This window comes from Echinops telfairi, unplaced genomic scaffold (assembly GCF_000313985.2).
Source record: "Echinops telfairi isolate 266 unplaced genomic scaffold, ASM31398v2 ScPeMD7_5868;HRSCAF=6743_0, whole genome shotgun sequence".
NCBI classification, from domain to species: Eukaryota; Metazoa; Chordata; class Mammalia; order Afrosoricida; family Tenrecidae; genus Echinops; species Echinops telfairi.
Genome location: NW_022109767.1, coordinates 10,993,602 through 11,018,860, shown reverse-complemented (window position 1 = coordinate 11,018,860; position 25,259 = coordinate 10,993,602). Strand labels below are relative to the sequence as shown.

General features: G+C 45.6%; 1 protein-coding gene across 5 annotated transcripts in view; it reads right to left on the bottom strand.

The window, feature by feature from the left end:
• The window catches only part of KIF13A (kinesin family member 13A), a 227,114-nt gene that overhangs the window by 131,018 nt on the left and 70,837 nt on the right, over window positions 1-25,259 (bottom strand). For all 5 annotated transcript variants that reach the window (XM_045295731.1, XM_045295735.1, XM_045295736.1 and 2 more), the window contains exon 2: window positions 4,905-4,917. In XM_045295731.1, coding sequence (XP_045151666.1) covers window positions 4,905-4,917 — 13 coding nt within the window. The remainder of the gene's footprint in view (window positions 1-4,904; window positions 4,918-25,259) is intronic.

The window sequence follows — 25,259 nt, the reverse complement described above, 5'->3', positions numbered from 1 at the left end:
GCAACGTATGTACAAATGTGCTTGATACAATGGATGTATGGATTGTTATAAGAGCTGTAAGAGCTCCCGATAAAATGATTTTTTTAAAAACCTAAATAAATAAATAAAATATCCACCTGTAGCTAACGTCTACCAAATTGAATAGCACAGGTCTCAAACGCATCTCATTTCAGAAGAGACTGTAGTTTTTAGAAAGTCATTCAAGCAGCCAACAGAACATAATGACATTCAGATTATAAAAACAGTAATGAATAAAGCCACGTTTCACAGGGCATAAAAACTCACTGCTATATAGCCCATTTCAGCTCACAGCAGCTCTGTATATAATGAAGTAGAGTCTTCTCCCAGCCCCCACCCCCAGCCCAACGTTTTTCCTGAGAAATGTTGAGACCGGGTAGATCTGTGTTTCTTTACAAGGTGCCTGGTGGTGCTGTGGGTTAGGTATTGGACAGCAACCCAAGGTAGGCAGTTCAAATCCACCAGCCACACTTTGGGAGAAAGATGAGGCTGACTGCTTCCGTGAAAAGTTACAGTTTCGGAAACCCTATCAAGGGTTGCCGTGAGCTGGAATGGACTTGGTGGCAGTAGATTTGGTTTGGATTTGCCTACCAAAAGTAACAGCTTTATTTTACTGCAATGTCGCTCTCTTCTGCTCAAGATAGCTTAAAATAACAAACACATGTAAAAAAGAGAGATTAGGCCCCTAGAAGTTGAGAGTAGTGTCTAGTCTCATTTACAAATAAAGTAAAAATACTTTAAAGTGAAGTTAATTAACAAGATTTGATGGCTCAAATAAATCACAATGTATTAAACACAACAATCATGCACACAAAATTAACAAACTGAGGAGGGGAAAATACAACCTCAAACAAAGTGTACAGATATTCGCATTTTCTACCCACTCTTTCTTGTTTCTTCTGGCCCCAAAAGACCTAATGACAGACAAAGCGTTCTGTAGCCCCTTTGGTATAACAGGAAGAATGCGAGACGGGCCACCAGGGGGTCTAGGTCTGGAGCCAAACTCTCCCACTGGATAGGCTTGGCCAATTCATTCCTTCAGCCTCAATCTCCTTGATCTTGAACAAAGAGGGTTCGAACTGTCTGATTCAGAAATCTCTCCTGGCTCTGCAGTGCCCACTTGGCACGTGGAAAGTGCTCAGTAACCACTGAAGGGCAGAAAGAAACGGGTGAAAGTAGAAGAAACGTGTTTCTTTTCACTGTGCTTCAACGTGGGCCCTTTGGAATGACAAGCGACAAAAGTATGAAAGATGAAGGTGTGGGGACCCTCGGGTCCTGTGCGAATCCGGGAATGGGGTCATTTCCCTGTCCTCCACCAATAAAAAACCCACTGCCACTGAGTTGACTGACTCAGGGGAACCGTGTAGGACACAGGACAACGGCCCCTCCGGGTTCCTTCCCGAGAGCAGCCGTCCTCTTTCTCCCTGGGAGCTGCGGGTGGAAGGGTGTGCAAGAGAGGGCCTCCCCACCACATGCAACTTTCCCACGGGCATCAGGTTTGCAATTCCTCTAAGACTTTAGAAAACGCAGATTCAAAAGGGCAGGTCTGTTGATAAGGGAAAGCGCACTTAGTCCACACAGAACATTATGAGAAAAGCATTTGGAAAATAATCTCTCCCGGTCAGTGGTGCGTGTTTTCATTCTAACAGTGCCTAAGCGGAGCAGGAGCTTTTACATGTAAGGAAAACCGATCTATGCATTCTTCTTTTCACTTTCATGGCTCCTGCTTCAGGTGTCCTACCTAAAATGCCACTGACAACACCAGGGCCACCTAGGTGTTTCCCTCGTATCTCCCAGAACTTTTACAGGTCTGCATCTTACAGGTAGGTCTAGGATCCGATTGGGTTCACGTTTGTGATGGGTTTGAGGTCTGTGTTGTGATCCCTCGCGCTCCATTCCCACCCCATGTCTCTCTCTGTGCTTCGTGTAGCTATTTCCAACCTCCCTATCTTGCCTCGTTTTGCCCTCTGTGTCTAGTATCTTTCGTGCTACTAAACCCTAATACTAAATTTTCACTTTTGGTTTTGCTTTTTCAGATTGTTATTTTACAATGGGCTCTTTCCTAAATCTGTTAACACAATTTCTTATAAAGTCCAGTGCTTGCCAATTGTAAGAGAACTCTGTTTTAACTTTCTTCTCCTTAAACATCATAAGCACACTGAACAAAGAAAGCCTCCCTGCCATCAGGTCAACCTTACAGAGGGTTTGCAATCTCATGCATCTTTTTTCAAAAATCATTTTATTAGGGGATTTATGCATCTTTAGGGGAGCAGGCAGCCTCTTCTTTTTCCCTCAGTGTGGCTGGGGGAGTTGAACCACCAATCTTGGGGTTAGCAGTCCGCCATCTGACCCACAGTGCCAACGGGGGTCTTTTATTTATCTATTTAGTTGGGGAGGAGGTGGCTTTTATTTTTAAAAGGCAGTTACTTTACACTCTACAGCTAATAAAGTGACTGTCTGAGGTACTGCCCCTGGTTTGCCTGTGTCTTCTTATGTGTGATTGTGCGATAGAAGCAGCATTTTCAAACTGACTGTGGAATCATTAGAGACCTGTAGGCTAGTGAGTCTCTGGGAGAAGGGCTAATTCTGTCTCGTAGAGTCAATGAGTCAAAATCAACTCGCTGGCAGCAAGTGTGAAGCTTGAGGTGAACTGAGCTCAGCTGAGTGAGAGACGTGAAGCTCATAACCCAACGGGCCATTTCGGACCCCAAAGCAGAACAACAGCCATCATCCAATGACTCCCACAAACGTTTTGCCTCATGTGGCCTTTAACACAACTGATATTTTTTCCTGTTATGCTTATATTCTTATCACGTTGTCATTAGGATGCGGGGGCTGGGTTTCTTCACGCAGCACATGCGCCCTTCCAGCACATTTACTGTTACATTGGTTGTTGAGACTAAATCTCATTGTTTAAAATCAGCAAGATTTCATTTGTACATAATCCTCCTCAAAATCACCTCTCCTTTTCCACACTAGGCTTCAACACCCATGTAATTCCTGCAACAACCCAAAAAAGACATATCTATGCTAGAATCTTTTTTTATTACTCTATGTTGCATGTGTGTGTTTTTTTAATTATGATTTCCAGTTGACCTTTAAACTTTCCAGATGTGCCTTGTGGCAAATTTTTTTTTTAAAGACTTTGCAATTATCATGGATTGAATTGTGTACCCCAAAACACGTGTCAACGTGCCTGGGCCGTGGTTCTCAGTGGTTTGGGGATTTATGGGATAATTGAGCAACTATGCAATGAGGTAATCAGCTCCCGTGATGTGATCAGTCAGTCACTTACAAGGAGAAGGGTGGGGGGGAGAATTCAATCCGATGGTCTGCATCACCTTTCGTGTCTCAACAGATAAATGGAGAGAGCCGTGAACAGAGGAGGGATCTACAACTACCAAGAAAGAGGAGCTGGGAATGGTCATCGTCCCTTGGACAAAGGGTCCCTGTGTTGAGACCCTCCTAGACTCGGGGGTAGATGCCAAGACCTATGGAGATCTCCAAGGGATACTTGGTCCACTGGTGGTGACAGAAGACAAAGACCTTGTCTCAGCTCTGACTAACAAAGCCTGTCCTAGGACTGGCACCCTAAATTTGAACTTCTCTTAAACCGTGAGCTGATAAACTTCTGTTTGTTAAAACCACCCCCTTATGGAATTCCTGATATACTAGTGTTGGAAAACCCGAGGCAGTATTTAAAAAAAACAAACCAACCTGGCTGAGCGCATACATGCTGGATAGAAAACACGCAAAATATCCTTATGTAGAGTATCTATGTAGCTCAGTTCAATTCTATGATTTCTCCTTCATTAAGCAGCCATATGTGGATTTAGTTAGCATTTCACTGCTTTTTTCTGTGAGGATAGGGTTAAACATATTACAAGATTGACAGTCTGTCCCGGGACCTCTGGGGCCCAAGAGGATATGACAGAAGCGCTATCTCACAGGCTTTCTTACCGTCCTGAGCAGGCACTTTCTACAGGGTGAACACTTGCTAGCAGGTTTCCTGTTCATACATGCATGGGTTTGTTCCAAACTAAACATGTTTCAACATGTCTCAGTGATCAGTGGATGGCTACAGACAAGTTCTCTAAGTAAGAAATTAGTCTTGGTCTCATGAAGATGCCTTTGGGCTTCCAAGGACATCAGTTCAAAACAGACAGGCCGGTTCAAAAGGCTACGGCACCTGTGTTTGCCATATTCCTAACGAGGTCATCTGGATAGCTTTTCAAGCAGGACAGTCATGGGGACTTGTGAGGAAGAAGCGGGGAGAAAATGGAAAGCCACACGTGTTGGGGAGGACAATACCAGGGAAGGTGTTCTGAGGAGCTGTTTCCCCCACATTGTAACGTACATGCGCTTTCCTCAGGGTGGCAAGGGCTGCCCTGTGAGAATTTCATTGAGAAACCTCACTCCTTCAACCCGACAGGCCTGATTTATTTTTGTTTCCCAAAACTCAATGAAAAGAAACACAATTTGAGTCCCTCAAAGATAAAGTCATCTCCGGATTGTGATTTGATGTGGTTATTCTCCATCTTAACCTAATGCCATTCTCCACCCCACCAGCTGGCCTTTGGAACCCAATTAGGTGGGTAAGTGAGCAGTGGGTGCATATGGCTCCAGCTCACCCTCTATCGCTGAACCTCTTTCCACCATCAATAAAATAGAAGCCCCAACGTGAAACTACTGCTCTGAGTTAAGTGTACGGCACACTCTAATCTCGTGCTATTGCCAACAATGTTTGTTCAGCATCTGCGTTTTATATTAGACTGCTCTTTCTCCGTGCGAGGAGACGAAGTTTCACATGGTTATTTGTGATGGGTGAACGCCTAGATTTTTACACACATAGCCAGTATACTGCCAAACTCCACATCAGTGCTTACCTTGGGAGGTTTCCTTGACGGATGGAAACAGAACAATTGCAGCAGTGGACGTAAGGAGGGTTGTCAATACAGCAGCCACAGGACAGGGAAGCAATGGAAGAGAAAGAAACAGAAGTAATTCAGTATCGGGAAAACATGAGCTGAAAGGTGTTTAGCCTCATGAAGATTGGAAGCCTAGTTCAAACAAATCAGATAACCTTCCTTGTTGGTTAGAAAAATTAAGAACAGGTACAATGCATTTATTGCCTGGTTTGATCGAATGGCTCCACAAAGTCATCAGTTTAATGATTCTAAGGAATGTCGAGGGGAGAACATCTGGATAAAGGGTGATGCAGCCATGACTTTTTAACCCATTTTCACATTTGAAGGCATTTTCTTAACATGGATATTAAAATAGATACTTTTTTTTTTTTTACAAATTTTATGCAAGCTTATTTGGTTCATATATTCAGTCTTGTGCTTTGTTTGATTGCCTAACATTATGCTAGGAGCACTGCACATGGCTCACAAATTAAGAACTTGTAAGATTTTCAGCAAACTTTTTTATTGAAGGTTGACGTATAATAGACATAAAACGTTTACATCATAATTTCTCAGCTCAGTGAATGTGATTATGAACACACCTGTACATCTTAAAATACCAATTTTCACCTATCAGTGATGCAGGATTAAATGGAATTGAACTTAAAAAGACTCTGAAAAGGAACGAAAGCTCAAAATCACAAAATATTAAGTGGACTTGTTTTGCAAATTCGCTTCTCATGTGCAAAGTTCAGGAGTTGGACAATGATTTCTATATTGTGATAGTTCTTATGCTTTCTAATGTGTAATTCTTTTTTAAAAAACTATGATGCCACTCAGGCTGCTAAAATTTCAAGATACCCCTGGCTTAGTGGTTACCCATTGGGCTGCTAACAGCAAGGTCACTAGTTCAAAACCACCAGCCGCTCCACGGGAGGAAGAAGAGGCTCGAGGAAACACATAGGGGCAGTTCTGCCTTGTCCTATAGGGTCGCTGTGAGTCAGCGTGAGTTTGGTTGGTTTTTATTTTGTATTAAACAACTTGAACTACATATATCAAACCTCCTCATAGATTGCCCTGACGCCCTTCCCCTTTTTACTACTTGGTCAACTTTTGATGCTCAATTCACACCACACACTATCAAATAGGATGAAGGCGTTTTCCTGGTGGCTTTAACTCCAGTTCACAGGAGATAAGATTGTTGGGCTAAGAAATCATTTTTCAGAACAGAGGGCACAGGCGGCCAAAACAGCCAGGTGCCTTTTCTCCATCTGAGTGATTCGATGGCTCGCAAAGTTCCCAAGGCCCCAAACAAAACCCAGAACGCCGTAGCAGGGGAAGAATGCCTGTGGATTCCACAATCAGGTGGACAATCTTAGACAGGTGAGTTCTGGGAAAGAAAACTTTCCTATCACCTTGAGGACGAGTCGACACATATGCATATGAAAGAGGGACTTCAGGGAGGCGGGAGCAGCACTGACGCTTTGTGCTGCTGCTGCTGTTGACAGGATCATGGACGGCCAGAAGAACAAAGAAATTTACCTCGGAAGAAGCCCAGCCAGAGTTTTCCTTAGAAGTGTGGATGGTGAGATTTCATCTCATGTTCTTTAGACACGTTACTGGGAGAAACCAGTCCCTGCAGAAGGATATCGCGCTTGGGAGAGTAGATCAGCAAAAAAAGAGGTAGAGCCTCAACCGGACGGCTATACTGTGGGCTCAAGCAAATCGATTGTGAATTCACTGCAGGCCTGCGCGGTGTTTCATTCTGTGGTACGGGTCACCGAGTGCAGACCCGCTCAAAAGCACTTAGCAACCACAGCATGACAGGAAGCTAAGGTCTCGTTCCAAAACTCCATAAATTAGCTGGTAGGAAACGAGCCTCCCCGAGTCTTCCAGTCTTTCCCCAAGAAAGCCAGAAATAGGAAGATGGTTTTGCTTTAAGTTTTGGAGGCAGTGGTATAACTGGCATCTCTGGCGACCACCAAGCAAGTCTCGACATATTTGTGGTACAGTAAAAACACACGGTAGGCTTTAGTTCTAAGAAAACCATGGAGTTTAGTTCCAACATTTCTGCGAGGGAACCGTGCTAACGTGGAACACTGCCCTCAAAAGCATCTGTTCTGAGCAGGCGGAGGCACAAGGAAAGCTTCACGCATCGCACTTTTGACAGGTCTTCTCTTACTTTGTTTAGGTCAACTTTAACAATCCACTTAGATTACTACTTGATAGTAAAAAAGAAGTCACTTGGGTGACAGGGACAATCATATGAAACAGCATGAGACGACTTAATAAAATACAAGTTTCCCACGGAAGGGGTGAGGGGCCAAATAACAATGGGATGGGAGGGAGGGAGAGAGAGCATCGAGATGGCACATCGTAATGGTAATTCCAGCGATCTCTCCAGAATTCTCATGTACTGAATTTTTTAATACTTTTATTGGGAACGCTCCCAGATATTGCAACCATCCATATTTCCATTAGATCAAGTATGGTTGTACAAATGCTACCACCACACCGCTCTCCCCCTCTTGTCGTACAAACCCCAAACCTACCACCATTGGGCGAGTCCACCTCAGAGCGACCCCACAGCAAGAGGCAGAAAAACGGCCTCTGGGACTTCCTGACCTGGAAACCTTTCTGGACGCTGACTGCGTCTTTTTCCTGCAGAACACCTGGTGGGTTTGAACCACCAGCTGTGAACCACCAGTTCAGCACTACAACATGAGGCTCCTTAGCATCAGCATAAGCAAGGTTACACATTTTTAAATTGATGGCCCGGTGTTGGTTAGATTCATCAAAGCCATATTTAAGTCTCTGTCAGGTCCGTCCAGCCTACTGCTGCAATACTTGAGCACAGGAGTGAGAAAATCCCAGCTCAAGGCATCTCAGTGAACTGAAAACGACAGCTCTGCAAACAGGCCTCACAGCGCCCCCACACGACTCCGTAGAAGGACGATACCAGGGACACTCAGGTAAGGGTAAGTGCACTTCTAACCACTCTTTACTGCCCGCGCTCTAATTCATCATCCAAAAAGGCTTGGGATTAGAGAGCTGCCTCTCTGTAATTGAAAAATACCTATTGTGAGACTCTTTGGGTACTGTAAAGACATACATTGAATTTGACCTTCCACAAACCGCTAACTAGTGCTTCTAGGTCTCAGAACTGGGAGCAAACATAGAAAGAGCAAAGGGGTGCTTGTATTAACTATTTTGCAAGGAAGCGAAGCTTCCTCTCCCTTCCAAGACAAGCAGGCCAATTCCTTCATGTCATGCAACGTGTGCATTCACCACACAATTCAATCTCCGTGCCCTTACCTGATTTCCCCACCCAACCCCCCGCCTCCCCACCTATCAGGTCTTCCTGCCTTTCAAGCCTCAGCCAAACAAGCACATGAAAGGCTTCTTCACTCCCAGCTATCAAGACCTCGGTGCTGCCTCTCAATCTAGACTAGATGGGAGCATGTACATAGGTATAAGCAAGAGATAAAACTCACAACACATGGAACCCAGGAACAGGAATGGGAAGAGAGATCCCAAAAGCGTAGAGGGAAGTGGGGGAGGGAGGAGGGCACCGATCGCAATGACTGGCACATAATCACACACCCCCAGTCAGAGGGAAGAACAACAGAAACCAGAGGGGAAGGGAGATGGCAGTCGGAGTGAGATTTGAAAATAATTAACAATTTACAATCTATTAAGGGGCCACGAGGGTCGCAGGGCGGGGGGAGGGAGGGGAAAAAAGGAGGAACTGATCCGAATGGAAAGTAAATGTCCAGAAAAGCACAATGGAATATATGTACGAATATGTCAGATGCAAATGGTGCATGGTTTGTAACAAGAGTTGTAAGATTCCCAATAAAATGATTTTTTTTTTAAAAAGAGCCTTTTTGACTGTTTGCATGACACCATGGTGGCTGGCAAGAACAAGTGCCTTACAAAAAGTGGTAAAAAAAGGAGCTAAGAAGAAAGTATAAGTGGGTTGGATCCATTTTCTAAGAGAGACTGGTATGATGTAAAAGCACCAGCTATGTTCAATATAAGAGATATTGGGAAAACACTAGTCACCAGGGCTCAAAGAACCAAAATTGCATCTGATGGCCTCAAGGGTGGATTTTTTGAAATGAGCCTTACTAACCTGCAAAATGATGAGGTTGCTTTTAGAAAATGTAAGTCAATTCCTGAGGATGTTCAGGGCAAACACTGCCCGACCAACTTCCATGGCATGGATCTTACGCGGGACAAGGTGTGCTCCATGGTCAAACATGGCAGACCGTGACTGAAGCTCATGTTGACGTCAAGACTGCCGGTGGGTGTCTACTTCGTCTGCTCTGTGTTGGCTTGACTGAAAGAGGCAATAATCAGCACCGGCAGGTCCGCCAAATCCGAAAGAAAATGGTGGAAATCATGGCCCGAGAGGTGCAGACAAATGACTCGAAGAAGAGGTCCATCAGTGAGTCCAGACAGCACCGGGAAAGACACAGAAAGGCTTGCCAGTCTAGTTCTCCTCTCCACGATGTGCTTGTCAGAAGAGTCGAGATGCTGAGGAAGCCCGAGTTTGAACTGGGAAGACTCACGGAGCTCCGTGGTGAAGGTGGACGTTTTGGAAAAACTACTGGAGATGAGACAGGTGCAAAAGTGGAACCAGCTGATGGCTATGAGCCACCAGTTCAAGAATCTGTTGAAAGTTCAGACTTAATGCTGACAAATAAAGGTCTTATTGTGTAAAAAGAAAAAGAAAATAAACCACTGTTTTGTCTGGACCTTTTATTTAAAGGCACTCAGTCAAAACCAAGAGATATAATATTATTAAGAGAACTTTTCTGCGGCCATTCACTTAGAGCAAAGATATATTTAAACATGATTGTTGGAATAATCTTGTGCATAAATGGAAAAAAAGATGCTCAACACTATTAGTTATTCATTAGGAAAAGGCAGATATAGACCACTTAATATCCATCAGTATGTCTACTGTAAAAAAAATTTTTTTTTAATTTAAAACCACTTAGGATAAAAAAAAGGTAGCATTGACCCAAAGACACAATTTCAGAAGGGCTGGGAAAGGAAGAAGAGCAGAAACAGGAAACAGGGAGAAAGTGGGGCAGGTGAGGCGCATTGATGAGACTGCATGAAATATGAGCTGAACAAAAATCCCTTGAACTGTTGAATATGAAACCGATGGTGTGCTCTGTCAACCTTCACCCAACGGACAAAATGAACAGATAAAAACCCTACGGGCAAGGCAACGAATGTACAAATGTGCTTGACACAATTGATGTGTGTATGGATTGTGATAAGAGTTGTACGAGCCCCTAATAAAACGATTAAAAAAAAAACCCTACGGGCAACAACAATTAATATTTAACTTGAAAAACTGCCTGGCAACAGAAAGTTCAGGCTATTATTGACCATATCTATATAATAAAAGGGTCTTAATGAGATATAAGAAGTTGGAATCCTTATTCATTGCTGGTGGGACTGTCAAATGGTATAGTCACGGAGGGAAAGCACTTGGTAGTCTCAGAAGGTTAACCACATGACTCAGACATTCTGCCCCTAGGCATATCCCTCAAGTCTTAAAAGCAGCAACTGATACGTATTGCTGCCTCTCTATTCGCTGATAGCTAAAAGTTGGAAATGACGCCAGTGTCTATCAACAATGAACGGACACATGAAATGGATAAAAACCCTGTGCTCCAGTGGAATAGTATTCATCCATTCAAAGGACTGAAGCACCAGTGTAAAAACATCAGGCTGAGTGAAATGTGTCCCACACACACAAGGTCACATGTTGCACTGCTCCACTTAACTACCTAGACTAGGAAACGTAGAGACAGAAAGCAGAGTCAAGGGTACCTGAGGTAGCTCAATGGGTTCAGAGATTCTGTTTGGTGCAATTAAGTTTTGTAAATAGCAGTGATGTTTGCACAACATTAAGACGTTAATTCATGTCGCTGAATTTTACATGTACTAAGGATACAGAGGGTTGGGAAGGCAAGAGGGCACAAAAACACACGCAGTCAAAAAGGACTGCTTCAAAGCCCACAGGCACTTTCAGTTAAACAAAACAGAAAATGTTTGGTCTGATGGCAAACATTTCTGAACATCTGAAAAAGCTGATTGATTCAAGGTGAGCTACGGGAGCAGAATTTTAGCACCAAAGGAACTGGTTTGCTTCAGAAAAGCATGTGGCTTCTAAAATGTATGTGATTTAAAATAGATATGCTTCATGGTGGTATAGACAGTTAACATGCTCAGCTGTTCACTGAACTGCTGGAGGTCCAAGTTCACCTGGAGGTGCCTTGGAAGAAAGTCCTGGCACTCTACTTCTGAAAGATCAGCCACTGGAAACCCTAAGGTGCTTTTACCCCGGCACACATGAGGTCACCGTGGGTCGGAATCAACTCGATGGCAAGTGGTGTGGGAGCCCTAACTGTTGGGAGCAAACCTCAGGCTGAACAACAACAGTGAAGAGTGCAGGAGATGCTCGGGAACAAACAACCATGGTCGCTGAGGGCAGGAATGCCAAAATAATCAAGGGATCAAAGTGCACGCTGACGTTGACTTCAGTGTTGCGACTGCCATGGAGGTCTGTGAAGTAGCCATGGCACCGTCCGATCCGAGTCACGAGGCCAAGACTCAAGAGTGAATGACGCAGCCACAGTGTGAGCAACCAGGTACCCAGTGGGAGCCTTCACTACTACATGAGGTGCAGGCTGTGGCCCTCAAGGGTGTAAGTGAAGGTGGGCCTGGAAAGTAAGAGCTGTAGGTATACCAGAGCAAGGAGACCTAGAGGAAGAAAGGTGTGCCTGCCTCTCCCCCACCACGTCTCTAGAGACAACAGCACTGCCGTGTGACATGAGGTGACATCAGTGTGGGACTCCACGAGCAGAACTCAAAGCTGCCGGGCGAGGTGAAGAATAAGGAATACGGACAAACAGCTGCAGTTATACTCCTTGGTTTACATATTGTTGACAGCAGGAAAAATGACTTCAAAATACACTGGCAATTAAAAAAAAAAGTTCACCCCATGCACTTACCTTTAAAAATAACCCAAACTCATTTATTTTAAAATAGTAATAGTTGGCATTCCAATTAATCTGTTCTCATAGTCAAACTCATCTGTTTGGATGGCTGACAGCACCTCCTTCATTTTTTTCTTCACCTCTTCTATGTCATCAAATTGCTATCCTTTCATGTTCCTCTTTAATTGAGGAAACAAAAAAGTTGCACAGAGGGAGGTCAGGTGAGTAATGTACCTGGGGCAAGAAGGGCATGCTATTTCTTGCCAAAAAGCCAGGCCCTCATCTGCCACAAATCAGGCCTTTTTTGTCACACACTGCTATCTTTTCAGAACCTCTAAATAGAAAACTTGATTAACAGTCTGACCTGGTGGAATGAACTCCAAATGCACTACGAGTCGACATATTTGTCCGCTCAGGAAGTTGACAGACATACAGAACAAGGTTTGTCATCAATCAACATTTCACCTTTTTTTAAATGAGAAAACCACTCGTACACTGAGTTCTCCCCATAGTGCTCTCCTTGTAAGCTGTGTTCAGCATCACAACCCTTTTGTGTCCCGAGCAGGAAACAAAAGTTCACAGCTGCATGCTGTTCTCTTAAACGGGCCGTCACAAAACAACGAGGTTGGAGCTAAACCGCTTTTACAAAAAAATTCACTGGGACCAGAAAGAACCTTCCCAGGTCATGCCGCTGGGTGCAATAACTCAGTGAGTTGCTCAATGCTTACCTAGTGGGAAAAATATGTATTAGGAAAGGTCTTCCCAGTGGAGTTTTCTATTTGGGGAGGGGGGGGCGGGGGCTTACCCCCCCCAGACATATACACATTCACACGCTGTATACACATGCACACATATATTTGTACTACATCCTTCTAGAATATTTAGCTAAAATTGCTATAAGAAGTACTCCCACATAGTGTTGTTGTTGGTAGCCATCAAGCTGGTTGCGATGCATGGTGAACCCGCGTACACACAGGAGCTGCTGCCTGGACCTGGGCCGTCTTCACCAGCCCTGGAATGTTCAAGTCCACCATCGGAGTGACCTTGTGTTCTGAGTTCCTCCAAACACTGGGGAGTCAACTGCTAGTACTATAACGGACAATATCCTATTGTGATCCACACACCTTTCACTTGCTAACTATCAGAAATCCATCACGAGCCACCCCCACCCCCACCCCCACTCCCACTCCCACCTCCACCCCTGGTCTACCTTCCACCGGAAGTTCCTCTGAAACCTGGCCTCCATGGGAGACCCTCCAGCATCACATCACAGCACAGGCCACCGGGAAAGGCTGATAGATGGGAAGCAGAGAATAGTGTGGGAGTTCAGACAACCTTCAAAACCCAAACTCACTGCCATCAAGTCTGTTCCAATTCATGGTGACGCCATGGGGTAGTAGAGAACTGCCCCAGTGAGTTGCCCAAACGGTACACCTTTGTGAAGCAGAAAGCCCCATCTTTCTCCCATGGAACAGCTGGTGGTTTTAAACTGGTGAAATGAACTCCAAATGCACTACGAGTCAACCTAACCTTGCAGTTAGCAACCCAGAGTGTAGCACAATATGCCACCCGGGCTCCTGCCAGGCAACCCTTAAAACCCAAACTACACTCATTGCCATTGAGTTGATTCCAGTTCACAGTGACCCGATAGGACAGGGTGGAACTGCCCCTGTGTTTCGAGACTGTAACTCTTTTCAAGAGTAGAAAGCCCGTCTTTCTCCTAAAACAACCCTAGGTCTGCAGTAATCCAGCTATGTTGACCTTAGACAAGTTACTTAAATCCTCTGAATCTTGGTCTCTGAGTCTAAAACTGGAAGCATTTCAAAGGATTACATACCAGGGGACACACAAGGCTACTCACCTTTAGGGACAGCTATTATTGCTCAATACTCGCTAAGTGCTATTGTTAATTGTTATACTAAATACCTGGATTTAAATACAAAAGGTCAGCAGGGCTTAAACAAATTATCATGGATGAAAAGGTTCCTAGGAACTGAACAAGAGCACGTCTAACACAGACGAGGGGGTCTTGCTCCTTTCTGTGTAAAATAAAGGAGGAACAAGAGAAACAGAACAAATGCTTGAGAACTACCAGGGAGGCTTGCAGGAAGTCGGCCTCCGTTATAAAAATTATGCTATGCTATGAATGTTTTGTTTTTTCCCCCTAGGGAACAGGCAGGAGCAGGTGTTTAGCTGCAAACCCCACAGCAAAATCCATCTGGCTGACCACACTGGCATCTGGCCCCAGGTACATCTACACCTAACTACCGAAGCCAATAAACCTAGGGTAGCAAAACACGAAAGAGCCTAAGGAATAAGGACCTACTATGCCTTAAAATTAAAGCGACTTTATTTTTTAAAGTGGACTCATACATAAAAACTGCATCATTAATCAATCCTCTCAGCCTCCTAAATCTAGAAGGACTGTTGAAGGACATGAGAAGTGGGCACTGAATGGTCAGCGAGTAGAAACACGGTCTGGTGGAACAAAAATCTTTAAGTTCCCTTCCCCAGAGTGCCTCTCAAGAACCCAGCCATCCCCGTCATAGTGAGCCTATAGAACAGCGCGGAACTGCCCACTGTGGGTTTCTGAGACTGGACAAGAAACCCAAAACGAACTAATTCACTGCCATTAAGTCGATTCTGACTCATAGGGGCCCTGATAGGACAGGATAAGACTGCCAAGTGCTTAACCAGGGTCTCTCCACCAAAGTGAAATTAAGGACTCCAGAAACCACACCAAATGCACTGCCATCGAGCAAATGCCGACTCATGGAGACCCTACAGGGCAGGGTGGAACTGCCGCTGCGAGGGTCCAAGCCCTGTCTTTCTCCAGCAGGGCGGCTGGTTGTTTTGAACTGCTGACCTTGAAAGTTGCAGGACATAATCACTGCTCCCCAGGCAGCTTGTAAAATCAAGCAAAACTAAAACATGGCTTTGTTGCAATTTTCTTGCTGTGCCTTCAAAATGATCATGCAGGGTGTTGAATAAGCATCATTCTTATTCTTGAAATCAAGACTTCAGGCCCCATAGACGATCATCCTCAGAATGTAGTGCATGCCGGTAAAGGCGATACTACTGAGAACCTGGCTCTAGTTATGCGTGAAAGTTATACATTTTATTTTTAATGGGTTTATTGGCATATACTTTATGTATGATACAATTCAATAGCATATATTTAAAAATGTTGTTCAATCAACAGAAAAGTGGGTAGAGGGAGACGTCGGAAAGGGCAAGATATGACAAAATAATAATTTATAAATTACCAAGGGCCCATGAATGAGGGGGTGGGGTGGGGAGGGAGGGGGGAAAATGAGGAGATGATGCCAGGGGCTTAGGTGGAGAGCAAATGTTTTGAGAATGATGAGGGCAATGAATGTACAAATGTGTTTTATACAATTGATGTATGTATGGATTGTGATAAGAGTTGTATGAGCCCCTAATAAAATGATTACATAATAATAAAAAGAAGTGTTGTTCAATCATCACCAATCAATTTCTGATCATTTTTCCATTCTTATATCCACTGTTAACAGCTCCCCGTTTCCTCCCCTCACTCCCCTGTCATAAGAGTAGGGATCTATTCATCTAGTTATGGTCTCTATAGCCGAATCTATACTGGAGTTCAAATAACTCAAGCCATATGGGAAAACAAACCCCAAACAGTAACAGCAGGGAGTTCTACATGTCAACAATCCAGTTTTACTCATATTTCCTGGATTAATTTCCCATTAATGGGAAAGCTTGTGCCTTAATCACATATTTGTGAGCGTATGCTAAGGACAACAATCTGCCTGTTCTACGTTTGGAAGCCAGAATCAAACAGGGTGATGTATGTTGTTATTGTTGTTAGGCACCATCAAGTCATTTCTGACTCTGACCGACCCGTGAAAACAGAACAAAACACTGCCCGGTCCTGGGCCAGTCTCACAACTCTTCTCACGGTCGAGCCCACCGATGCAGCCACTGTGTCAATCCTTCTTGTTGAAGGTCTCCCTCTGGTCTGCTGCCCATCTCCTTTACCAAGCAGGATGTCTTACTCGAGGGACGGGTCTCTCATGACATGGTCACAGCCTGTGAGACGAAGTCCCGTTATCCTTGCTTCTAAGGAACATTCCGGTTGCACTTCTTCCGAGACAGAGTTCCAAGACAGATGTGAAGCCCCTGTGTACAGAAGTAGCCTCGGCAGCTATTCACTTTCTGCTGGTGTCATTGTAAACATGTCTAGCACACAACTTTGGCCAGTGAGGTTTTTGCCAGGTGGGTCAATGAGCAATGACCGGGTGGGTGTACAATCCTACCCTGAATCAATGCTGATTTCCAGGGCCATTATTAACCCATCTCTTTCCTCACCTTCCTGTCCCTAGTGACCACTAGTAAACTCGGTCCCTATACTTTGGTCTCTCTCTTTCACCTGCTCTTTTACTTTTATTTAAGTGACGTTACACAATGTTTGTCCTTTTTGTGATTAACTGATGTCACTTAGCATGTTGTCATTCAGTTCCATCCATATTGGAGTATGTAACAAGATTCCATTTTCCTACTGGCTGAGAAGTATTCATTCTCTGGTATTGCATACACCACATTTTGTTTATCCGTCCATCCACTGAGGCATGTTTATGCTGTTCATAAACCCTGGAATTCCATACCAAGAAACCAAATCCCAAGAAGTAAGCCGTGAACCATGTTTCCATGAACTCTGCTTTCAAGTCTTTGAGGTAGATGAGGACACCGAGGAGTGTGATTGCTGCTGCGTTCTATTTTCACGACAGGTCTATTTCCAGGTGTTTTTTTAAAATAATCATTTTATTAGGGGCTCATGCAACTCATCACAGTCCATACATACATCATTTGTGTCCAGCACATTAGTACATATGTTGACTTCATCATTCTCACAACACCCGCTTTCCACTTGAGCCCTTGGTGTCAGCTCCTCATTTTTCCCCCTCCCTTCCTGCTCCCCACTCCCCCCTAAACCCTTGATAATTTATAAATTATTATTATTTTATCATATCTTACCCCATCCCACGTCTCCCCCACCCACTTCTCCGCTGTCCGTCCCCCAGGGAGGAGGCCACGTGTAGACCTTGTCCTCTGTTCCTCCTTTCTCCCTCTCCTTCCCTCCACCCTCCCGCTATCGCCACTCTCTCCACTGGTCCTGGGGGGTTCATCTGTCCTGGGTTCACTGTATTTCCAGTTCCTATCTGTGCCAGTGCACCTCCTCCGGTCCAGCCGGATATGTAAGGTAGAATTGGGATCATGGTAGTGGGGTGGAGAAAGCATTTAAGAACTAGAGGAAAATTGCATATTTCATCGTTGCTACACTGCACTCTGATTGGCTCCTCTCCTGCCCGCAGCCCTTCTGCAAGGGGATGTCCAATTTCCCCCCGATGGGCCCTGGGTCCCCACTCTGCACTCCCCCTCATTCACAATGCTATGATTTTTTTTTTTTTGGGTCTTTGATGCCCGATACCTGAAGGGATCAGGTTTGTTTTCTGAAGAACCGCTACACTGTTTTCAACAAAGCTGTTCTCATACCCACCAGCAAAGAATAAGGGGTCAAATTCCCCTACATCTTCAACATTTGCTATCTCCTACTTCTCTTCTTTCCTCTGAACCATCCTAGGAGGAGTGAACCGGTATCGCCTTGTGGTCTTGACTTGCACCTCTCTGAGGGTAACGACGTTGAGCACCTTCATGTGTCTGGTGGCCCTGTCAATGTCCTCTTTGGTGAAATGAAGTATCTATTTAGGACTTTTGCCCACATGGAGTTGCTGTGATTAATAAATATGCTTAAAGGCCTTGAAAGAGCACTTAGTAGGTGGCAACGGTTAAGTGAGTGTTGGCTGTTGTTGTCATAAGGCGTCTGGCAGCACAATGGCTACGCTCTCGAGTGGTAAATGAAAGTGTTCAAATCCACCAGGTGCCTTGCAGAAGAAGAAAGATTTGGCAGTCAGCTTCTGTAAAGATGAGTCTTGGAAATTCTGTGGGGCCATTCTACTCTGCCTTACAAAGTAACTTTGAGTGGGAATACATTCGATTCCAGGTTTAGTTTTTGTTTTACCCTTGGTGACATGCGCGCACACACACACACACACACAAAACAAAAACAAATGGTTTATGTTCAGCTGCTACTGAAAAGGTTGGCAATTGCTAATCGAAAGGTTGGTGTTTCAAGCACACCCGGAAGTGGCTTGGAAGAATGGCCGGGCAAACTTCTCCCCCCAAAATCAGCCATTGGAAATCCTCTGGAACAAAGGTGTACTATTGACATACATGAGGTTACCATAAGTGAACATTTATTTACAGGTGTTTTAACTTATGCTTCCAACTGCTACCCAAGCAGTAAGGCTGGTCAGGGGGTACTGGAGGACAGCAAGCAAAGAGTAGTTGTAGTTATCAGAGTGACAAACCTGGTGCAAAGCCTCCAACTTTTAGCCATAGTTAGGTAGCTAGATTTAGGGACGGGGGTTGTCCCTCCCATGCCTGCAAGGGCCCCCATAGAGGACGTTGGGAAGAAAGCAGGCAACAATTAGACACCTATGAAGACCCCAAATTGGGCATACTTACACTCAAGCCCCCAAGCCAGGTGGGATGTACACCAGGCTCATGACATCACCCAGGTGGGCTCAACCCAGTCAATGGGGTCAACCAATACCATCAACCACACCTCCCCAGCCAGAACTTGAAATATATTGGCTATGGAAAGGCTACCCTCCTGGTCAGAGGCAGATCAGTGAGTGAGGGTCACAACCAGCCACCTGTGCAGGCCCCTCAAGGACCCCTCTGGGCATGCTTGGGGCACGTGCTTTCTCAGCCCCATGGCTCTAGTGCCCTGCGCTCTCTTCCCCCCTCGCTCTCCGGCTGCATGGATCCCCCAAGTTCCACAAGCGTGGGGGTGCTTTTCCACAAGTTTGCTCTTGCCCAGTTGTGAACCCTTTTGAGACTGTAAAACCTGCAACTTGTCCTGTCCTTCATAAAAACCCACTTGGATGACAAAACGGGCTTCAGCGTGAATTCTTTCATCGTGAGATGCCAAGAATCAAGGTATAACCCACCCCAGAAACCTTACAAAATCCTTTCTCTCCATCTGTCACAGAAATAGCTGCTCCTACAGAAGCCAGGTGCTGCTGGGAGGGGGCTTGCAGAGCCAGCTGGAGCGGCCACCTTGTGGGGTCCGGGGCCAAGAAAGCCCGAGTCAGCAGTGTACTGATTCTGGAGGTCATCTGTGCAGAACCATCTCGTCTCAATTACCAGTCAAATTAATCCCCTTTCTGTTACTAATGAGACTGTAGGAAACAGGCTAATGGTGCGGGAAGGCATATCTTAACCTTCTCCCCATGCTGCCAACAAAGTGCTTGTGACAAGAGCCACACTAGTGGTCACCACTCACAGTGATAGTATCCTCTAGGTTAGGGACAATAAGATGAAAAACCCCACTGTGTACAGCCAACTAGGAATGGGTTGATTCCAGAGTCTAGACATAACCAAAAATGTTAGGGTGACATCCACTGATCTGTTTTAAATTACACCGACCCGCACTACAGAACAGAATTGGGTGGGAAAACAGGAGCCTGTCCCACCGTGCACCCTTGCTATAAGGATCACCCCAAAATACCTATCGCCCTCCAAGAGTAGAATTTACAGAGGCAAGTCTGAGATCCAATTCCTAAAGGTTTGGGACTGCAAGCTTTTCATTGCATTGCTTAAAAAACTCCTTGAGGGCACCTGCCACTTCCAAATTGATCATTATCACCCCAGACACGTTAACACCGCTTTCTTGGCATGTTTGTACTCTGCACATTGGTTAAGGCCTTCATCCATTAGTCAAACCCACAACATGCACTCAATGAGCCCTACAGTGATGAGATTCTTCAGCTAAATGGTTTCCTCAATGTTACTCCAGTATAGGAAACTCACTGTTTGTAGAAGCTGGTTGGTTTTTTTTTTTTTTTGGAAATTCAAAAGAGCAGGAAAACCCAAGCAAACGTTGGCGAGCAGAGAAAAGTTCTTTAGATTAAATGGTGTACAGGTCGGAACAGGAGTCATGGTTAGCGGGCTGTCTTCCTGGTGTGACCTTAAGAAGCAACCAATGACAGGCCCCGAGCTAGCAGCTTACAGCTCTCCTTGTTCAAAAGGCAACCCGAACAAAGGGAAAGCCCAGTGACAACAAGCTAATGGGACTGAACCCATCCCGACCCTTCCCTGACATGCCAGCCCCGTTCAAGGCAGCTCAAATGCCAACAGAAACAAAAGCACAATTCTACCACTAGACAAAACCAGTTGCTGCCGCCTCAATGGATTCAGATGTGTCAGAAGAGGGCTGCACTCCATGGCTGTCAGGGGCTGATTTCTCCAAGGCACCTCTGGATGGCCTGGAAACGCCAACCTTTCTGTGAGCAGCCTCCGTTCCCAGCTGCACTGTGGACACTGCACCCTAAACCTTTGCGGTCAGTGATGCTGTCCCGGAGGCAAGGACACAACTCTGTCCTTCCCAATAGTGAGGAAGGGGGAGGGGTGGGTGCTAGTCAGCATTTCTGCAAGACATCCGTGGTTCTTGGCACCTTGCCTTGTTCTCTCGGCCCTTACGGCGACCTGAGGTGGCCCCATCTCTCTGTAAACTGTACACAAAGTCTTGTGGCCAAGCAAAATGGTAAAGCGAGGACCATGTCTAGTTCGGGTTCTTTTGTTATATTCTCATATATCTGACCTTACAACCAGAACTGTCCCTTTTTTTTTAGAACAATCTTCTTAAAATAAACTTTCCATCATCCACAGCACCCACCAAGACTACTCCCTGTTGCACTCGTAACCAAACTTGGAAGGCAGCTATGCACGCTCACCAGTCGATTGCCAACGCACAACACACATTTGGAACATTACCTGTGCTTACCCCTCCGGTCCCACTTCTCCTTTCCACCCACTCTGAACTCATCAACCTCTTCCCCACCTCAGAGCCTCCTCACATGCTACGCCTTCCATCAGCTAATACTCGCTCCCCTCTGGTTCTTTCTTGCTGGGGCATAAAGGTCACCTCCCCAGAGAGGCCTTCCCATCGCAGGACCCCATTTATCCAGTCACTGCTCGTGTTTCCTAGGTGGCCCTTAACGCGGTTTCTTAATATCATGACTTACTGTCTCCTGAGGTCAATTTCTCATCTCTGGATAGTGCCAATGTTAGCTCGCTTACTGCAAGGGTCGAGGCTTGAGTCTTGAACCAGACGTGGTTCAGAAGAAAGGCCTGGCGATATACTGCCCCCCCAAATCAGTCCCTGAAGCTGCTGTGGAGCACAATGTTGCTCTGACATATGTGGGTTTGCCCTAAGTTGGAGTTGACTCAATGACAACTGGTTGTCAGTCCACTTTATGGGGAAGAGTCACCGCCTCAGAAACCCGCAGGGGCAGCTGTGCCCTGAGCTTGTCCTATAAGATCACTATGAGTTGGCAGACTGGATGGCAGTGAATGGGATTCTGGTGTTTTTCGAGTTTTCTGGGAAGCTGCATTGGGGCAGTGACCCACCAGACTGCATGCAAAGACTGCAGACGTCCAACACAAAGCTACACAGGATGAATCCTATTCGAAGGGCAGCCTCTTCTGACGTTGATAACTGGGCACGTTACATGATTTTACTCCTGCAGCAAAGGGATTTTTGTTTTGGATAACCAGTCATGTAAAAGCTCTTTGAGTAATGATGGCACTGGGTTGGCCGTCTCCGCTGGGCTGCTCAAGAGCTTTAAAAGGAACAAATACCAAGTAGAAAAGCTCATTCCAATTCTGGGTCTCGGGGCGAGGGCGGGGATGGGGGTGTGCAAGACCAGCCTGGGATGGCAGGTTCTCCAGGGTCGCCCTCCTGCCAGCAAGAGCAACTCGGAGAAGGAAGCACTCCCATCTCCCCATCTCCAGGTGCCTGGAGCACCCTCCCGACAGCAGGCGAACCTCGGCCCTGCCTTCCTAGCTCCCAGATTCCTAAGCAGCTGCTTCCCACACCACCTGGGCTCCAGGCCCCACTCAGCCAGCACTCTGGCTCATAAGACCCTGCTTTAGTTTCTTTTCTCTTTTGTGATTTGAAGAGAACATGTGCCGTAGTAAGTCTTAAAGGCGACAAAGCAAGGTAACTAGAGAGAAGTCGAATCTGGTTAAGGGAGACCATTAGCCTGAGGTCATGGTGGGCTCTGATGAAACAGCTTTACACAGGCTGGGAGGTCAGAGAAAGCAGTCAATAACCTGCCCTGTGTCCTTGGCAGCACCTTTTTCAGCTATCTCATTTAATTATTTGCTTGCTTCTTTCCCGATCTTCTCGCCTTGACTCAACAGCCATGAGATCCATGAAAACGGGCTTCTGTCTGTCTGGTTCTCTGCTATATTCCCAATGCGTCAAACAAGCAGTGCCAGGCACAAACCATCCCCAGAGATGAGGGTGTAAGTCCAAAGGGACTCTAACAGAACCCCAGAAACCTGCAGACTTGTCTGCAGACACCCACTGATCACAGAGGTAAGTTTAAACTTGTCTTGTTTGGAATAAATCAGTGCCTGTATGAACTGGGATCCTATTGGCAGTAATTTTTCATTAAGCTGTTATCTGTTAAAATGCATGAGGCCCAAACAGAAATAATGGTGGCATTGCCCTGAATAAACCACTCTTCGGGGTTTGTTGGAAGAGCAGACACACATACAAAGTGTTTGTTTTAATTAATGTTATCTTATTGGGGGCTCTTACAGCTCTTTTAACAATCCATACATCAATTGTATCAAACACAATTGTACATATGTTGCCGTGATCATTTTCTTTTTTTAAATCATTTTACTGGGGGCTCGTACAACTAACTCTTATCACGATCCATACCTCCATCCATTCTGTCAAGCACATTTGTACTATTGTTACCATCATCATTCTCAAAACATTTTCTTTCTGTTTGAGCCCTTGGTATCAGCTCTTCTTTAAAATGTTCTGTTTTTAAGGATGCTGTAGTTAGGGGGAAATTTCACGCAGGAACTCATACAAAACGTAATGTGACATAATGGAGCAAGCCCAACTTCCACAATCATCAATGCATGGCCCGTGCTGGGCAAGTGCATAGGTGGTGGTGATTGCTAGCTGCCATCAAGTTGACCTGGCTCATGCAAGCCCAGAAGGAAACACTGGCCTCCCTATGCCACACCATGCCCACGAAGGGCCTTCACGGGTGGGCTTTCTGAGTCGTCCACCAGGTCGTTCCGGAGCTTGGTGAGCATCAGAACAACACACAGGCCTCTACTGACAGATGGGTGGTGGCTGCCTAAAACCGCTATTGAAACTTGGGTAATCTGCACAGAAAGCAAGACTTCTCCTCTGGAGCCACCAGTTCTTCACTCATGTCTATTCAATGCCCCTAACTTAGAGCTGCAAGAGACTGTCAACTTTCAATGTTAACTAATACCAGGATACCCAAGGTGGACCCACGTGTGGTTTAGGGAAACTAACATCATATTTTTTTTGTCTTGGTTGATTATATTAGTCATCATCTTTGGATGCCGGGGCTTAGACGAATAGAAATTTTCTTTTCTTTTTAAAAATGTTTTCTTTTAAAAAACTCATTTTATTGGGGGCTCATACAATGCTTATCACAATCCATACATCTATCCATTGTGTCAAGCACATTTGCACATCTGTTGCCATCATCATTCTCAAAACCTCTGCTTTCAACTTGAGCCCCTGGCATCAGCTCCTCATTTTTCCCCTCCTTCCCCGTTCCCCCTCCATCATAACATCAGATTTTCCCAAAGATCCCCTCTAAGTTTTACACAGCACATTTCCCACTCCATTTCCCAAGGACTTCAACCTTCTTGTCTCTAGGAGCAAGCTTGTGGGCACCAGAAATAGATGTTCCACCGCCCTGAGGGAGCCAGCCATGTCGTCACTCCCCACACACTACCAGCCACTATCTGCACTGGCCTCTATCTGTTCTCCTGCACGGGGCAGGCAGGACAGGCAGCAGCAAGGCTGGGAGCGAGGGAGGCTGACAGCCCACCCTGTGCTGAGAAGGAGGGAGACAAAGCAACACAGGCTCCTTTCCCCACCAGAAAATAACGGTGCTCCCGATTATGTAGCACAGCCTCTAGCCTCTGTTTCAGATCTTGGAGAAATTACAACACAACACTTAAAGACTGGCATTTGAATGAATGAGCGCTCGTTTCCTCGAACATGAACTTATAGTAATATACTGATGAATGAAAAACATAAATAACAGAGTTTCTTCTGTTTTGTTTTTTTGACTGAAATTATCTTTAGATACTATTCCCTGCCATTCTCCCACGGTTCCAGCTTGAGCTGTGCTGGTTCTTGCTTTAAGTCTTTTGGTTGAAAGAAACAGGCCCGATGCCAACTCGATTCTGACTTACAGCACCACGGTGTGCGGAGGAGAACGACTCCGTGGAGTTTTCATTCAGGGCTGTGGCCTTTCGGAAGCCGATTGTCATGTGTTTCTTCCTGCAGTGCTTCCTGGTGGATGGGAGCCTCCGACCCGTAGTCAACAGCCTACCCTTTTATGAACTCAGAGATGCCATAAAAAACCCACTGCCACGGAGTCATAGTGACCCCCCAGGGCTGGGTAGCCTGCGTCTGAGTTTCCAAGACTGTAACTCGTTAGGGGAGCAGCAAAAGCCCTTTCTCCCGAGGAGCGGCTGGTGGTTTCAAACTGCTGATGTTGGGGATCACACCCCAACGTGTAACCACTACACCACCAGCAGATGACAAAGTAGCGACTAGCCTGATGGAACACACCCTCTCTTCTCGGCTGTCCGGACACCTGCGCATGAGCCCTCCACCCAGTACAAGTTCTGCTCCCCAATTCTGAACAACGAATTACCTTTAGAGGCTGAAACAGCATCCTTCTCATGGACTTACAAAACGACCCCTCTGCTCTGATCTCATTAAAAACAAAAATACAACAAATGAAAAACACTGTGTGACACAGACTCTAAGGTTAAAATGAATTAAAAACAAGGTTGCACTTAAAGGTTCACATCCTACCTAAAGATAAATGGTCGCTCATTTTGATTTTTTTAAAGATAAATGACTCTGTGTGAGTAGTGAGGAAATTCCACAGGGATCCTAAAGAGTCGATGGAGGGAACCGATCGATGGAAACAATGTAAGTGAGAACAATGACCCATATCTGGAGAAGATACAGAGGACCTCTACCTTCAGTTACACTGAGGTGGGGCTGCAATAGTCACATATGGTTTTTGAACTTGGACTTCAGCTGGCTCCCAACTTAAGAGTCACAGGGTAGGACAGCATACCAAAGGCTCTGAGAAGCCCCGCAGTGCATGCA